Consider the following 18,781-nt stretch of genomic DNA (forward strand, 5'->3'; position numbering starts at 1 on the left):
GTTTTGAAAGCATAGTAAAATCATGTATATATCGATTCGTTCCTTTGAAAACTAAGAAAAAAAACATTAACCTTCCCTGGATGAACCGAGAACTGCTGCACTTATCGCGACGTGCTGGTAGACTTCGCACTAAACGCTCGAATAATCCTGAGGCATGCGTTTTGTACGCTCAGGTAAAAAATGAACTCCAGAAAAAACCACCTCGGCCAAAAATTTCTTCTATCATGTTCAGTTGCCGAAACTGCTCAAGTCTAACCCCCGTAAATTCTGGTCTTTCATATCTCCTGGCTCTTCTTCTTCCACATCTTTTAAAATCAACAACAGTGTTGTTAACGATCCATTAGAGATTTCAGAAGCGTTTAATACTTATTTTCAGTCAGTATTCGCCTCGGATGATTCCAGTCGTTCAACATTTGCAACTAACGATTCATATGCAATTGATATCAACATTAGCCTAGAAGGTGTTTCGAATCTCATACTAAACCTAGATACTAAAAAGCCAGCCGGCCCTGATGGAATTCCGAATTCCTTTTTAGTACGATTCTCGCAATGGACATCTAAATATCTGTTTATTATATGTCGGAAGTCCCTTAATAGTGGCGTTGTGCCTTCTTCCTGGAAAAGAGCTAAAGTACTACCTTTATATAAATCTGGTGACAGGCAGCTTTTATCTAACTATAGGCCCATTTCTTTAACTGCAACCTCATGTAAAATACTAGAACACATAATCTATAAGCATATAATACTGTTCCTTGAAGATAATAACCTATTGAACAGCTTTCAGCATGGCTTCAGGCGCGGTTTTAGTACTGTAACACAACTTACGGAGTTCACTCATGACCTTTCCCATTACATCGACTTAGGTAATCAGATTGACACCATTTTCATTGACTTTAGCAAAGCTTTTGACACTGTAATACATTCTAAATTGCTTTGGAAACTCCATAATATTCTAAATAACCCTCGGTTAGTGTCTTGGATTTCCAGTTTCCTTTCTTTGCGTTCCCAATTCGTGTGCTATGATTCTGCGGATTCGTCGGTAGTTGATGTCACCTCAGGAGTCCCACAGGGATCCGTACTTGGCCCTCTACTATTCTTATTGTTCATTAACGACCTTCCAGACCATGTTACTTCTAAAATACGCCTCTATGCAGATGATTGTGTTATGTACAGCCCAGTTGACTCACTCGCTGATCGTCAGCGCCTTAAAGATTCCTTTGCTTCATTTTGTGACTGGTGTGCGACTTGGAAAATGAGCATAAATTTTGATAAAACTGTTCTAATGTGTTTTACTCACAGACACATGCCCGTATGTTATGATTATATATGCAACGGTGTACCACTAACAAGAGTTTTTCAATACAAATATTTAGGCGTCATTTTTACACCCACCTTGTCTTGGTCTAAACATATAGATTACATTTGTAGTAAAGCGTTAAAAAAACTTGGTTACATCCGCCGGACGTTGTCTCCTGCTCCGAGGGACACTAAATTAGTAGCATATAAAACACTGATTCGCCCAATTTTAGAATATGCTTCCTCCGTATGGAGCCCATATAAAAAATGTGAAATTAATTGTATTGAGTCTGTCCAGAGGAAGGCTATTCGTTTTGTTTACCGTCGCTTCAACCGAGACTTTTCACCGTCAGCTGCTCTTACGGAATTAAGCCTCCAGTTTCTTTCTAGGCGGCGGCACATAGAATCTCTGAAGATTTTCTATTCTTATAAGAACTCTCTTTGTCACCTATCAGATCCCTCCCTTTTAATGCCTGCTTGCCCGACTTCAACTAGAGCTTATCGCGCCTCTAATATCAGACCACTCCATCCACGCACTAACACTTTAAATACAGTTTTTTCCCCCGCATGATTGAACAGTGGAATTTGTTACCTGCCGAAGTTCGTTTGTTACCGATTTCTCAATTTTTAAATGCTATTGCTGATGTATAGTTCCTTCAGATTTTTATATTTCGTTTGTTACCCATTTCTCAATTTTTAAAATGCTATTGCTAATGTATAGTTCCTTCACATCTTTATATTTCTATGTTCTTGTTTCTCCATATCATAATCAGTTTTCTTCGCATGTAAACCCACTCCTGCCATAGCCCTAACGGGCTGTAGTATGTATAAATAAAATAAATAAATATGCAAGTGCAAACCCATGTTTCCTGATTCCACGATTTTGAAAAAGAGCCGTGACACCACCGCCCGAGAGTTATCGGAAGCATTCTTCATTCAGTCATTGGGATCACAGTGCATTAGCGTGCCTTCCTTAACCTTTTACCGCGCTGAGTATGGTTTTTTGGATTCTGTCGCATGAGTGCGCTCTTGTGATCGGCTGTTGGCGGCTCCACCACATGGTGCTCACTGCGCATGTTCCTCTAGTTTGGGCTGTCTATAAAGGAGTGAAGCAATAAAATGATGTCAGTTGAGAGTAGCGCCTTGTCCTGGTCGTCTTTCTTGTGTCTGTTGTTTTGCGCTAAACAAAGTATTCGTGGATTCGCACCAACTAGCCCGCCAATGCATTGTGCTGTACTTGTATTCATTCACCCCCGTAAGAGGTTTGGATGCTAGGCTATAGGTAAACGACAATTTATTAATTTTTCTAGTGATCTTCATAAATACTGTTTTATCAATGTTAAGCTGCATATACTAGCGTGCACACCAGGCTAGTATGTCGTAAAGGTTAGCGTCTAGAGTAACTTGATCTTGTAGGCAGGTAATCTCATTAAAGAGGAGACAGTCATCAGCAAATAGTTTTTTTTCTACTGGTTGAGTAACTGTGTCTAGAATGTCATTATTATAAATGTTAAATAATAATGGTCCAAGAACACTACCATGGGGAACACCAGAAGTGACAGAAAGGATACTGGAAGCACAATTATCAACTACTACGAATTGCGTACGGTTAGAAAGATACACGCGAATCCAAATGACGACATATGAAGGAACGTTGAGATGTTGAAGTTTTTCTATTAGCTTTGCGTGCGATACAAGGTCAAATGCTTACCTGAAGTCCAAAAATATGTCTGTTCGCCCTGATTTGTCAACAGTGCTAGCGAGACTGAATTACTGTGGTTAATTGGGCTACAGTGGAGAGGCCCTCTCGAAAACATGCTGCATAGGAGATAGAATGGCTGTATCAACGAGAAATTTATTGATTTTAGAATCAATAATGTGTTCTAAAAGTTTGCAACAAGATTAGGTTAGTGAAATGGGACGGTAGTTTGGCGCTAGTGATGGATCGCCTGTCTTTAGTATCGGAACAATACGAGCAGAAAGCCAGTCGTTAGGAAGCACCGCCGATGAAAGGGATGCACGAAAGATAATTACTAGAAAGCGAGATAGCTTTTCAGCGTGTCTGTAAAGAAACACGTTTGGTAGGTTATCAGGCCCTGGAGATGATTTTGTTTTTATATTCAGAAGCATAGAAAAGATGCCAAAGAAATAAACCTAGAGTCATCGTTGCGTGCTACGCCATTCACACGAAGGGAAACGGGCGAGTTCGAAAAGACACCGGTAAAATAAGCATTGAAGTGATCAGTGATATCTTGTTTGGCGACGACAGGATTGTCCTCATGTGTAATATGGTCAACTGATTTACTGTTTTTATTGAGATAACCCCAAAACATGGAAGGAGCAGTTCTGATGAAGTTAGAAGGGTTAACCGGAAATAGCGAAGTTTAGCAGCACTGACAGCTTCATTTAATTTTGCTTGGTTGGGTCCTACTATGCCACGAGAAATACCTTGTCGTCTTAGTCGCTTGACCTTTATTTTTATGTGCACTATGTAACGCGTCATCCAGAGAATAGCTCTAGATGTTTCCTTGGTTTTATTTGGAATAAAGTTGTCGATACAAATATTCTTAAATTCATCCCAAAGTTGAACAGTGTCATGTCCCCCGAAACCGCTTAGACGAAAGTGAAGACAACGCAGTGGCTCTCATCCCAGGCGCGCGCGAAATCATTTACTGTGTTTGGTGCAGCATAGACTTAGCGGCTTTTGCGCCATTAAACCCCTCCTAACTATCTAAATCTTTTGCAGTAATAGTTTTACAATGAGTTGATCTGAAAGGGTCAAGGTAGCAAGAAAAATCCACACGTTCAGGATCAGAAATGGCATGTTCAACAGAGACCGAATAGTTATCTAAAGACCGGCTAATAAGCAGAAGGTCAAGTATTGAGGCAGAAGTAGTGCTAATTCGTGTTGGCTCAGTAACCACTTGCTGCATGTTGTGGATCCAGAAAATGTTACGCAACTGCTCAATATTAATATTAACATCAGGACTAGGAGTTCCGCGAATCCAGTCAACTCCCGGAAGATTAAAATCACCTATTAGAAAATTTTTTGTCGTGCACAAAGACGCCATGTGATCACGCAGATCATTGAAAAACTGCGGAGCGGAATCGGGAGCTCGGCAAACAGCAAAAAGCAAAACAGAGGCATTGTGGCATAAACTTTTTAAAGTGATCACTTCAAGATTAGCAGCTTGACGTAGGACAACTGCCGATATATCTTGTCTATCCAAAATAGCAGCGCCGCCACCTCTAGTAGGTCTATCACGACGGAAAGCACGCTAATTAGAGGGAAAGACATCCGTATCTTCTATTTCGTCATGCAGCCATGTTTCTGTGATGACGAGAATGTGTGGGTTACGCGCAAGAATAATCGCATCAAGCTGATCACTCTTGTGTGTAACAGTGCGTGCATTGACATTTAAGATTCGGAATTCTTGAGGGGAAGCAAGTCAATCCTTTTTTGAAGTACTGCGATAGTCATGGATTTTAATCCTGGTGTTCGTGGCATCGGTCAATCTAAAGTACACATTGTTGGCCCGCAGTTCCGCGTCTATCAAACAAAAGTTTTGCCTTTTTTCTCAGCCTTCGCGCTGTCCGAAAGCAGTATACGTTTTCTGAGGGCTTCATGTGAATAATCATTTGTACAGAAATTCTGGTCCCTTTTAGCTTGTGGGCGTTTTTTAAGATTGCACGTTTTTCACTGAAGTCCTGAAAGAACATAACGCGTCTTTGTCTACCTGTCTTCCCTAAACGGTGGATTCTTCCAATCGAGCTGCAATTTACGTTTAACATATGGAAAATATGTCAGTCACAATTTTTTCCTTCAGCTCGGTTTCTGTTTCAGCTGCTTCCTCCAGAAGGCGAAAAAATATCAAATTGGAACGCCTACTCCTATCTTCCAGTCCCACTATTTTGGTTTCCAGAGATTTAACGGTTTGTTCGATGATGATGATGATGATGATATGTGGTGTTTAATGGCGCAAGGGCCAGGTGTGGCCAAAGAGCGCCATGACAAGTGGTGATGTTGACGATGTATTATGGAGATGTGACTTGGCTGTAAAGTGGCCTAAAAATAGTTGCTGTAAAGTGCATAAAATCTACGTGATATAAAATTATGGCGATGACTAATGACGAATACTGTGAACATTAAAATCGATCGTAAAAGAATGACATAGCATTGAAAATATATGAGATGGTAAAAATGGCTGGAGCACTGTTGCCTCGCCGGAGCCCTTGAAACACAAGGGCCTAGAGGCACGTGCTATACGAAAGAGCTATCACAGGGGTATCCTCTGAAGAGAGGGCCCGCTATGAACATGTGGGGCTAATAACATGCAGGACAACATCTTTCAGGAAACTTAGGACTGCGTTGGTATCAAATAGCGGTTCTGGGCCGAGTAACATTCCGGGATGAAGGGGGATCTGCTGCCGGTATGCTAGGGGAAAATGCTTCTTTCTCTCAGATTCGGCTGCCCGACACTCCAGGAGGACGTGGAGGACGGTCAGCCTCTCCCCGCATCTACCGCAGGTCAGAGGATCATTTTCATGGAGTAAACAATAATGTGTGCCAAATGTGTGTCCTATTCTGAGGCGACAGAATAGGACATCTGTTCGCCGTGATTTTGTTACGGAGGGCCGAGAACCTAATTGTGGCTTTATCACGTGCAGCTTGTTATCTACTTCTGCGTCCCACTTACGTTGCCAGTGGTTTCGCAGTTTCCTTCTTAAAAAAGGCTTCAGGTCTGTGACAGGGACCGAAGCAGTAGGATTAGCTGCATGCAATGAAATTGATGTGGCCATCTGGTCTGCTAGAACGTTACCCTCAATGCCCCTATGCCCGGGCACCCAGCATATAATGACATGCTGGTTAGACATGTATGTTCTACAGAGAATGGAATAGAGCTCGATTATTACGGGGTTTCTGTGTTTACAGTGTGACTTCAAGGCTTTAACGACACTTAAGGAGTCTGTAAATAAAATTGTTTTTTGAATATTTGATTTTCTGATATGTTTCACAGCCGACAATAGTGCTTGGGCCTCAGCCGTAAATATACTTGTTTCAGGGTGCAGTACACCTGATTCCGAGAAGGACGGACCAATGGCTGCGTAGGACACCCCGGCATGCGACTTAGAAGCGTCTGTGTAAAACTCTGTGCACGAGTACTTGTACTGGAGCTCCAAGATATGCATTTTGATATGTGTCTCTGGCGCATGTTTAGTGACCTCTACAAAGGATGTGTCACACTCTATCAGCTGCCACTCCCAGGGCGGTACTAGCTTAGCTGGAGGCATTAGGCGTTGTTCGAGAACAGGGACATCCATTTCCGTGCTAAGTTCTCTTGCACGCAGTGAGAAAGGAAGTCTCATAGAGGGTCTGTTATGAAAAAGTGTTTCACACGTCAAGTCGTTAGCGATTGTGAAACACGGATGTTCCTTATTAGAGCGAACCTTGAGAAAATACGTTAAGCTGATGTTTGTTCTCTGAAGATGGAGTGGCCACTCATCTGACTCTACATATAGGCTTTCAACAGGGCTTGTCCTAAATGCGCCAGTGGCCAGACGGATACCCAGATGGTGAACGGGGTCTAACATCTTAAGTACGCTCGGTGCGGCAGAGTGATATACTACGGCACCATAATCTAACCGTGATCGAACTAGGCTCTTGTAAATATTCAATAAACACTGTCTGTCGCTACCCCACGTTGTGTGGGATAGGATTTTAAGTAAGTTCATTGTTCTAAGACATTTTTCTTTAAGATGTTTTATGTGAGGTATGAAAGTGAGCCTGGAGTCAAGAATAACACCAAGGAATTTGTGTTCTTTGTTGACAGGGATTTGTTGTCCGCCCAGTTCTACACAAGGATCTGGGACCAGGCCTCTCTTTCTTGTGAAGAGAACACAAGAACTTTTGTGGGGGTTGACCTTAAATCCGTTTTCGTCTGCCCACTTGGAAACCTTGTTCAAGCCCTGCTGTACCTGTCTTTCGCATACTGTGAGGTTGCAGGATTTGAAGCCTATTTGTATATCGTCTACGTATACGGAATAAAAAATGGCAGGTGGTAGTGAAGCACGTAGCGTGTTCATCTTAACGATAAAGAGAGTGCAGCTGTGCACGCCTCCCTGGGGTACACCAGTTTTCTGCGTAAAGGGACGTGACAGTGCATTGCCGACTTTTACTCGGAAGGTACGATTTGACAAATAGCTTTCAATTGTGTTCAGCATATTTCCACGGATGCCAATTTCCGACAGGTCTCGCAAGATACCGTAACGCCATGCCGTGTCATATGCCTTCTCCATATCGAGGAATATCGATAGGAAAGACTGTTTATGTATAAAGGCATCGCAGATATTTCCTTCCATGCGCACAAGATGATCGGTCGTCGACCGCCCTTCTCGGAATCCACACTGATAAGGATCGAGCATATTGTTGACCTCGAGGAAATGTATAAGTCTGCGATTTACCATTTTTTCAAAAAGCTTACACAGACAATTAGTTAGAGCTATCGGACGGTAACTTGCCGCCAAGGAGGGGTCTTTTCCGTGCTTCAGAACAGGGACTACAATCGCTTCTTTCCATGTGGATGGGAGGTATCCGGAAGCCCAAATAGTGTTGAATAGTGTAAGTAGTGTAACTTGTGTGTCAGTATGTAGGTTTCTGATCATGTCATACATGACTCTGTCAGGTCCCGGTGCAGTGCTTTTGCATGTGTTCAAGGCAGCTTTCAACTCGGCAATACTGAAAGGCCGGTTATACGGTTCATTCTGCCTGGATTTTCGTATGATTGGCTTACGTTCTATTATTTCTTTATGTTTAAGAAAGGACTGGGAATAATTGATTGAGCTCGACACACGCTCAAAGTGCTCCCCAAGTGAATCTGCCTGGTCTTGCAGAGTTTCGCCTTGTGTGTTTACCAAAGGGAGGGAGTATGTTTGTCGCCCTCTTATCCTACTAACCCTGTTCCAGACTTTCGCCTCATCTGTGTACGAGTTGATGCCCGATAAAAAGTTCTGCCAGCTTTCTCTTCTAGCCTGTCGGCGGGTTCGCCTGCCTTCGGATTTTACTTTTTTAAAGTTGATAAGATTTTCTGCAGTGGGAGAAGCGCGTAGCAAACCTCACGCTTTGTTCTGTTTTTTACGTGCGATCCTACAATCGTTGGTCCACCACGGGACGCGCCGTTTGCACGAGCGGCCATTTACTTGTGATATGCATTTAGATGCGGCATCTATTATAAAGGCTGTAAAATACTCCACAGCAGCATCAATTTCTAACGAGGAGATGTTATGCCATGCGATACCAGTAAGAGTTAGAAATTTGTCCCAATCAGCTGTCTCAATCTTCCACCGAGGTGCCTGTCGTGGATATTCGTTTTCTTGAGGTGTTCTTAGTAGTATGGGGAAGTGATTGCTTCCGTAAGGGTTCTTTGTAACTTCCCATTCAAGTTCAGGCAGAATAGAAGGAGAAACTATGCTGAGATCGATTCAAGAAAAGGTTCTGTTTGCTAGAGAGTAATATGTGGGTTCCTTCTTATTGAAAAGGCACGCACCACAAGAAAAAAGGAACTGTTCAACAAGACGACCTCGCGCATCTATACGAGAGTCGCCCCACAGGGAGCTGTGCGCATTGAAGTCGCCAAGAACAACATAGGGTTCTGGCAGTTCATCTATAAAGGACTGAAATTCATGTTTAGGTAATTTGTAATGCGGGGGTATATAAAGCGAGCAAATAGTGATGAGTTTGTTTAGCAGAACAACTCGCACCGCCACTGCTTCAAGGGGCGTTCGAAGCTGTAAAGGTTGACATGCTATACTTTTATGAGTGAGAATCGCAACACCACCCGATGATGCGATGGCATCATCGCGATCTTTGCGAAACGTAATATACGTACGGAGAAAGTTTGCGTGTCTGGATTTTAAATGTGTTTCCTGTAAACACAGCACTTTTGGATTATATTTGTGGATGAGTTCTTGCAAATCATCAAGGTTTGTAAGGAGACCTCTAATGTTCCATTGAATGATTTGTGTATCCATATTTATAATAAATTGGTGCTGTGTTTACGGAAACGGACGGGATGCCTTAGATTACAGAACCCTTTCGAGGCCCTGTAATAGGGGTTTTGTTCTTTCTGGAGCGTTCGAGGGAGCCTCGCCGCTCCTTAGGCGCTTGGTGCGCCTTGAGGATGGGTGTAGTGTCCATTGCCTCTTGTGAGGTGCCGGACACGTGCTCTTGCGAGCGGGAAGTTTTCAGAGGGAGTCCCGCCTTGGAGGGCAAGACCCCTGCGCCCACCAGTCCGGAGGTCGATGGGGCTCCCAGATGGATTTGGCTACGCCGGCCGTTGCCAGCGCAGGAAGGGACCTGGGAAGTTGAGGCAGCCTCGGCTGCGCCCACCTTCGGGGTCGATGGTTCCTTCTCCTCAGTTGACGGAGCAGCGCTAGCTGCAACCGTCGCGGGGGCAGATGGCGTGACTGCCGACTCACTGCTTGTGGGTCGGACAGCCGCCGGAGGCCGTTGTGACGCTGCCCCCTGACGCGCCACTTCGGCAAAGCTTTTCTTTGGCAGGTATGCTACCCGCCTTCGTGCCTCTTTGAACGATATATTCTCTTTTACTTTTATGGTTACAATTTCTTTTTCCTTCTTCCAGGAGGGGCACGACCGTGAGTACGCGGCGTGATCCCAATCACAGTTTACACAGTGTAGAGAGTTCTTACATTCTTCAGTTGCGTGTTCAAGGGCACTGCATTTCGCACATGTTTGGCGGCCTCGGGAGCTCTGCGAGCTGTGGCCAAAACGTTGCCATTTGAAACATCTCAAGGGATTTGGCACATACGGTCTTACACGGAGCTTGATGTACCCGGCCTCGATTGATTCGAACAGGACACTTGAATTGAAGGTGGGGATTAGGTGCTTGGTCGCAATTTCTTTACCCTCGCGCCTTATCTTGATTCTTTTGACATTTATGACATTTTGTTCGCTGAAGCCCTCCAAGAGTGCAGCCTCAGTGATCTCCAGCAAATCATCGTCCGAGACAACGCCGCGGGTGGTATTCATCGTGCGGTGCGGGGTTACTACTACTTGGGTCTCTCCAAATGATACTAGTTTAGGCAGTTTCTCAAATTGTTTATGATCGCGGAGCTCCAAGAGGAGGTCACCGCTGGCCATCCTCGACGCCTTATAACCTGGGCCAAAAACTTCGGTAAGGGTCTTAGATACAAGGAACGGGGAGATTGTTCGGACTTGTTTAGCTGGTTTTTCTGTGTGGATCACATGAAAACGAGGAAAATTGTGGACTTGGCGTCCGAAAAACTGAAATACTTCTTCGGTGCGCCCTCGTTTCTGAGGGCGATCAGGTAGTTTAGGAAACGCGTTTTCCATAGGTACAGTTGGGTTTTCGGCCGCGATGCCGACCACCCACCATGGAGCCCAACAGGGGGACGTGACAGAAGTTCCTGCTGGAGAAACCCTGCCAACGCCAGCCGTACATCGCTGCTATAACCAAATACAGCATAACCAAGGCTGGCTAGCTACACAAGGTTAACCCTTGCCGCCGGGAAACTAGGAAGTGAGGAGAAGTGATGAGAAGACAGGAAAGATAAACAAGGCGAGAGAGAAAGACGAAGATTGGAGAGGAGGACAGGAAAAGGCGACTGCCGATTTCCCCCGGGTGGGTCAGTCCGGGGGTGCCGTCTATGTGAAGCCGAGGCCGAAGAGGTGTGTTGCCTCCGCCGGGGGGCCTTAAAGGTCCAAACACCCAGCTTCGGCTCAACCCCCAGGATCCCCTTTTCCCCAGACACTGCTAAGCCGCGCACGGTTACACGCGGGAGGGTCCAACCCTCGTGTGCTCGGGTGCGTGGTGTCGCAACACACCAAACGCCTGCTGACGAGTTCGAGTTCATCTGCACGAACGACACGTTTTTTTCTAAAACAGCGACGCGATTGCCTCAATCAGTAAAAAGTTTTTCCATATTGTTCTGCTGCGTTCTAAGCATCGCCATATCTTCAACTAACTTAGCTTGTCCTGCCAGAATTTCTTGCAGGAATTTTTCAATATGGGGCCTCGATTTGTCTCAACGTCACTGCACAGCAAAAGTAAACACATACAGTATATTTCGTAAGCAATACTAGCTCAACGCCGGTGGCACGGCAGGACGAAAAGACCGCGGAAATCGCTGTTAAATGAGTCAGAGTAGTAACTGACCTGCATAAAGCAGAGGAAAGGCTTGTGCAGCCCCGTGCCCGCAGTTGATCCGCCGTGCCCACTGAAATCGTGCAGCTGCAGTCGTCCTTTTATACAACAGCCCAGTGATGTCACATGATGTGTAGGTGGCGCTAGGGTCGGAGTGCGCGAGACCAGAGCTGGCGTGACGTGGAAGGAAGGGGTTTCGTGATAAGTGTCCATCGTTGCCGACGTGTTAAGAAAACACGTGCAAGGAACACGCACATTTTGCAGCTTGAAGATTCAGTAGAATAACAGTTTCGATGATGCGTCGCTCCGGTCAAACCAAGAACGAGCACCGGCATAAAGCAGAGGAAAGGCTTGTGAGGACACATGCCCGCAGTTGGTCCACCGTGCCCACTCGGACAGAAGAACACAAGATGCACACATTACGCTTGTAGCCCCCTAAGGAAGGGTAATTTAGCTACTCATATGGCGTACCTCTGAAACGCCAACTCGTATTAGCATTAGAACGGCAGAAAGCTGAGCTAGTTGGTAAGGATTCAATATGCAAAAAAGAGGTGAGGCGTGCAGACAGGACACAAGAGTAGAGAAGTGGACAACACGAACGCCGACTATCAACTGAAGGGAGCACTGAGACGAAGAAAGGAAGAAGACACAAAACTCACCTGAGCAAGCTCAGCAATAGTGTCACCACGTGTCAGTCGGGTACATGTGTCAGTCTACGTGAGAGATAACTGTTAAGGCACTTACTCTCTTCCTTATGTAAAGTTATCGAAGGCTGACCCACGCACGCACTTCCATTATTAGAGATATGCCATGCCTCTATCATAAGACGCGTATCTTCATTCTTATGCCTGTACAATATCGCGCATTCATCTAACTCTGGCGTGCAGTTACAACCTTGGCAATCTAGGAAAAAATTATAAGTTTATCCACCGGTTAACGACCTTTTGTGCTCCATTAGTCTCTCATTGATGCACCGTTCCGTTTGCCCTACGTAGAATTGGCCACAGCTAAGGGGAATATTATAAAAAACACCCATACAACAGTCAGTAAAACTGTTGTTCTTCTTGTGCTTCACTGGACAAATATCTGTTCTTTTGCCTTTTACCTGCTCCTTTTCCCTCTTTACGGCAGGCGATGTCTTACCTTGCTTATTGGGAAAAGTGAAAGAAACATTAACATCATTTCTGCTTGCAACATTTTAAAGACTGTGCGACACTGAATTAATGTACGGAATAGCTACTACTCTTTTTTTGCTATTACTCCTTTCTTAATCATGTCCGTCCCCCTCGAAACCGACTTCTTCTGGCGCTCAGCCACAGTGGCCACTGCTACACTAGGATAACCTGCTTCTAGTAGGTGCCGGACCTGCGCATTAAAACTGGCGCTCATTTTGTGCATGCAGGATCTGGTGAGAGAAGACTTAAGGCACGACATGGTAATTCCGTTTTTTACTACTTTGGAATGCTTGGATTGAAAGTTTAGCAACGGCTTCGAAGATCTTGGGGAGTAGTGCCAGCAAGCGTGATTTTGTTCGACGACGAAGGAAATGTAAAGAAACTGCATTACGCGTCGCTGAGGAAATTCCTTGGTAAATTTTAATCCTACTCCATAAAGTTTAAATTGCTCACCTACTGAGGTAGCAGCGGAATCGCATTCTTCCCTATTGCAAAAAATCAGGTAATCATCAACGTAACGAAATATCTTGATAACGCTATCACCTAAGGGTTTCTTTAAGCAGCTGCCCACCTTACTCAGGTAAATATTGCTAAATATAGGGGCAACCTTTGAGCCAATACAAATGCCTGATTTCAGCAGAAAAACGCCATCCCTCCACCCAATCAGCGTCGACTTCAAGTACATTCAAAGCATTTCTAGAAAAGCTCCCGTGAAAACACCGCATCTGTCAGTAAAAGGCGACTCTTGCACTTAGTCTTTAATGCACTCATTTACGGAATTTAGCAACCCGTCATGCGGCAAGGAATAATACAGGTATTCGATATCCATACTAAAAGCTGTACAATCACCAGGATTTTCCTCTCTCAAATATTGAACTAGTGCCTGAGAATTACGCAAGCAAAAGGGGTCTGTTCGTATTGTACACTTCTGTACTCTTGTGTCCTGTCTTCACGCCTCACATTATATTAGCAAATGCACAGGCACGTCCAAAACAATAAGAGCATGCAAAGCACTCCGATAAAAATTTCACACGGCAGCCGTTATATTCGATGCCGATGCATAATTCGCTGCTTGACAATTCACCGAGTACATAAGCACCGTTTCAGGTTCGCACCATGCTCGAAAACCACAACAGGAGGCAATAATCACATATATTATCACACCAATTCAATACATGAGCAAAGACCGTTCACTCTTAAGGCTAAACCCCATAACAGCAATTTAGTGCGTGATGACGATGAGCGATGGCTTCGAGCGACAAAACGGGCCGTCGCTTGAAGAGATCGCTCGATTCTGGAAATATAGAATTCGTTGCTCGTCGCCCGGAAGTGCTATGAGCGACTTGCCAATAGCGCGAAGCCGGAACTGGATGTACTATCGCGCTCAATATGAGCTGCCACCTCCGAGAACCGACCGGAGCTCGCTGCTAGGCTTGCATTGTGACAACACTCGCTAGGAATTCTGGGAGAAAGTGTCGTTCCGGGAAGCGAAAGAAAGAAGAAAAAAAAAGCTCGAAATCTGTAACTCCAGGATTTTGTATACGGCAATGACACTCTACGGCACCGATATTACAAAGTGGATTTCACCCAGGCTTCTACAGGAGGCCTCTTTCAGCAGCTTAAAGATTTTCTGCTCAAGCCCTAATTCCTCTGCTTTACCTTAGTGCAAAATTGATCTCAATCTCATGCAGACGGATTAAATATGCAATGAAAAGCAATTCAAGCATCATGCACATATAGGAAATGGTTTTTGAAGCACAGTTTTGTTAAGACTATAATGATCTCACATGGACCCACTAGTGATTCCTGTCACGAGACCACATGCACGCAGTGTATTTTTTTTCTCCCAAGACATGACACATAATAAACGATTGGAGTCGCAAAGCCCTGCTTGGCTCGGAGCATGACGACATTACGTGACCAAGTCACGAGAGATGCTGGTCACGTGGCACTCACATGCTGCCCTATTTTCTACCCTGGTTTGATGCATATCAAATGAAATGGCTTTCGCAGCCTAGTCTGGCTATGACTAAATGAACTCACATGGGATGATCACTAGTGGTTATGGTCCCGTGACCAAAGTTCAGTAGAGTGCACTACTCTTCTAGCCAGGGATGATGCGTATCAAATGAAATGGTTTTTCAAGCCCGGCTCTGCTACCACAACGATGAGGTCACACGACCAAGACACTAGTGAATAGTGACGCACGACCATCGCAAATAGCACTAGAAAATTTCTTTATATAGACAAGACGCATATCAAACGAGGCGGATTTAGAAGCTCTGTTCGAATACGAAAGTGACGAGTTGACGCGGCCTAATCAGTTGTGATTCAGATTACGTGGCTACTTTGGGGCATGCTGCCCTATTTTGTACCCAGGTTTGATGGATATCAAACGAAATGGTTTTCGCAGCCTAGTCTGGTTATCACTAAATGAGTTGCCATGGGATGCTCACTAGTGATATGGTCACGTGAGAAAAGATCATTAGAGTGGATTGCTGCTCTACCCAGGAATGATGCATATCAAACGAAATCATTTTTGAAGCCAGGCTCTGCTACCAACATGTTGAGGTCACATTACCAAGTCACTAGTGAATGGTGACGCACGACCATAACACAGAGCGCTGGAAACTTTGTCTACATAGGCATGACACATATCAAACGAGACGGATTTAGAAGCTCTTTTCTAATATCAGCGCGAAGAGTTCACACGGCGTAGCCACTAGTGATTCAGGGACCCTCGTTATGTAATAAACGAGCACAAAAGGGGTTAACCAAGGGACGCGATTACTACGTGACGAGTGTCTCGAATCCGGCAACATTGACGCCTTAGGGTATCATGTGTGGGTTTGTGTACCAGTTGTCCTCACCGAAAAAGATCACGTTCTTGTGAGGCCTGCTGCAGAAAGGACGTTCCACGTCCGCCGCCAAGGCCTGTGAGTGGTGCCGCTGACTCACACTCCCAGGGCTCTGCTAGCAAACATAAATACCCAGGAAAGTGGATGGGGAAATGGCACCGCGGTAGCTCAATTCGTAGAGCAACGCATGCGAAATGCGAAGGTTGTGGGATCATTTCCCCACCTTCGGCAGGTTGCCAGTCACCCTCTTTCATTTCCACCAATTTATCGTTTCTTTACTTCATTTATTAAGCACAAGTAATTTCCCCTATCATGTGCATGGTGTCAGTGTTTGTTGGCTTCTTATGATATGACTAATAAAAATAAGGCCCCTCGGTTAACACCCTTTCTGCTCGTTTATTACATAACGAGGGTCTTGAACCTGGCGACATTGATGCCTTCAGGTAGCATGTGTGGGTTTATTGACCAGCTGTCTTCACCCAAGGAGATCACGTTCTCGTGACGCTTGCGGCAGAAAGGACGCTCCACGTCCGCCGCCAAGGCCTATGAGTGGTGCCGCTCCCAGGGTTCTTCTAGGAAATACAAATACCCAAGAAAGCGGATGGGGAAATGGCACCGCGGTAGCTCAATTGGTAGAGCATCGCATGCATAATGCGTAGGTTGTCGGATCGTTCCCCACCTGCGGCAAGTTCTTCTTTCATCCACTTTGTTTTCCATTAATTTATCGTTTCTTCTTTTAATTCATTGACCACATTTTTTGTCCCTTATCTGGTCCTTGGTGTCAGTGTTTGTTGTCTTCTTGTGATATGACTAATGAAAATTGCGCCCCTCGGTTAAGCCCCTTTCTGCACGTTTATTACATAATGAGGGTCTTGAATCGGCAGAATTGATGCCTTCAGGTAGCATGTGTGGGTTTAACACTCCTAGGGCTCTGCTAGCAAACATAAATACCCAGGAAAGTGGATGGGGAAATGGCACCGCGGTAGCTCAATTCGTAGAGCATCGCATGCGAAATGCGAAGGTTGTGGGATCGTTCCCCACCTTCGGCAGGTTGCCAGTCACCCACTTTCATTTCCACCAATTTATCGTTTCTTTACTTCATTTATTAAGCACGAGTAATTTCCCCTATCGTGTGCATGGTGTCAGTGTTTGTTCGCTTCTTATGATATGACTAATAAAAATAAGGCCCCTCGGTTAACACCCTTTCTGCTCGTTTATTACATAACGAGGGTCTTGAACCTGGCGACATTGATGCCTTCAGGTAGCATGTGTGGGTTTATTGACCAGCTGCCTTCACCCAAGGAGATCACGTTCTCGTGACGCTTGCGGCAGAAAGGACGCTCCACGTCCGCCGCCAATGCCTATGAGTGGTGCCGCTCCCAGGGTTCTGCTAGGAAGTACAAATACCCAAGAAAGCGGATGGGGAAATGGCACTGCGGTAGCTCAATTGGTAGAGCATCGCATGCATAATGCGAAGGTTGTCGGATCGTTCCTCACCTGCGGCAAGTTCTTTTTTCATCCACTTTGTTTTCCATTAATTTATCCTTTCTTCTTTTAATTCATTGACCACAATTTCTGTCCCTTATCTGGTCCTTGGTGTCAGTGTTTGTTGTCTTCTTGTGATATGACTAATGAAAATTGCGCCCCTCGGTTAAGCCCCTTTCTGCACGTTTATTACATAACGAGGGTCTTGAATCCGGCAGAATTGATGCCTTCAGGTAGCATGTGTGGGTTTATTGACCAGTTGCCTTCACCCAAAAAGATCACGTTCTCGTGACGACTGCGGCAGAAAGGACGTTTCACGTCCGCCGCCACGGTCTGCGAGTGGTGCCGCTGGCTAACACTCCCAGGTGTCTACTAGTAAACATAAATCGTGTATCGTGTAAACGTAAATCTCGAGTATATAATGATATAACCACTAACATAGGCTGTAAAATAAAGTTATTCGCGGATGACTGTGTCATTTATAGAGAAAAAATAAAAATGATCACGGTCACTACTCTCTTAACAAATCACTTAGTACTATTACAGAATGGTGCTCACACTGGCAGATGATAATCAATGTAAAAAAATAAGCACGTATGACTATAACGAGGAAAAAAGAACCTTCAGACTTTTGCTGCACAATATATGGTACAGCTTTGACTAAAGTACAGAAATATAGATATCTAGGCTTAACAATAACGTCAGACTTAAGCTGGGATGAGCATATTCAAAACATTATGACATCTGCTATGGAAAAGTTATTTTTTCTTCGCAGATAACTTCAACTCGCACCCTTCTCAACAAAACTCCTAGCATACAAAACATTCGTTAGGCCGATCATCGAATATGGAAACACTGTATGGTTTCCTCATGCCCAGACTATCATAAAGAAAATAGAAACAGTACAAAGGAAGGCGATTCGATTTATCCATAAGAAATTTAGACGGGAAGACTCTCCCTCTAACCTTCAAGCTATTTCTGGTCTCCTTACGCTCGAAGCACGAGTGAAAGAGGCCCGTTTGAAATTTCTTTATCAACTGCTGCATAATTATTTCAAAATTGGCATTTCAAATTGCATTTATTATTCACAAACATGACCTACCAGGCACAAACACACAAAAATCTAAGTATAATATAATTGTAATAATGATGTGTTTAAATATTCCTTTTTTCCGGTTGCCATCCGTGAATGGAATATGTTAACGCCTCTCTCCACTAAAACTGAGTCACTGGCTCAGTTTAAATTAAAAATTGAAAAAAATTTCCTAGCAGGGTAAAATTGCTAGCGCTATTATTAGATCATTCAAACAACCATGTACTTGTACCCTGTCTACAATTACATGGTGTCGTGTATGTCGTGCACAAGTACAAGTAGAAGTCGTGTATGCAGCATAGAATACCTAAATTGCCATTGTGTTTTGTTTTGAAAATTAGCATCTACTTGTGTTTGGTGCATACATTATGTAGTGTAAATTGTTTATATGTAAAGAGCAAAACTGACGTTATACATTTATTGATTCTTAACATGATGAGTGTTCTTTGTATATGTACATATGTATAGTGCCCACCTGCTATGGCCTCAGTAGAGACTGGCAATATTGTAAATAAATAAATACCCCAAGAAGTGGATGGGGAAATGGCGCCGCGGTAGCTCAATTGGTTGAGCATCGCATGCGAAATGCGAAGGTTGTGTAATCGTTCCCCACCTGCAGCAAGTTGTTTTTTCATCCACTTTCATTTCCATTATTTATCGTTTCTTTATTTGATTCATTAGGCACAAGTAATC

At 44.4% G+C, this 18,781-nt stretch overlaps 2 protein-coding genes across 3 annotated transcripts in view; both read left to right on the forward strand.

Annotated features, from left to right (window-relative positions):
- Positions 1-18,781, forward strand: part of LOC142583463 (NADH dehydrogenase [ubiquinone] 1 alpha subcomplex assembly factor 8-like) — a 418,166-nt gene that overhangs the window by 242,300 nt on the left and 157,085 nt on the right. The window lies entirely within an intron of this gene.
- The window catches only part of LOC142582118 (uncharacterized), a 34,870-nt gene that overhangs the window by 2,601 nt on the left and 13,488 nt on the right, over positions 1-18,781 (forward strand). Inside the window, exon 2 of the mRNA XM_075691518.1 lies at positions 5,760-5,869. Within this exon, the coding sequence (XP_075547633.1) occupies positions 5,760-5,869 (110 nt within the window). The remainder of the gene's footprint in view (positions 1-5,759; positions 5,870-18,781) is intronic.

The sequence above is a fragment of the Dermacentor variabilis genome, chromosome 5 (assembly GCF_050947875.1).
Source record: "Dermacentor variabilis isolate Ectoservices chromosome 5, ASM5094787v1, whole genome shotgun sequence".
NCBI classification, from domain to species: Eukaryota; Metazoa; Arthropoda; class Arachnida; order Ixodida; family Ixodidae; genus Dermacentor; species Dermacentor variabilis.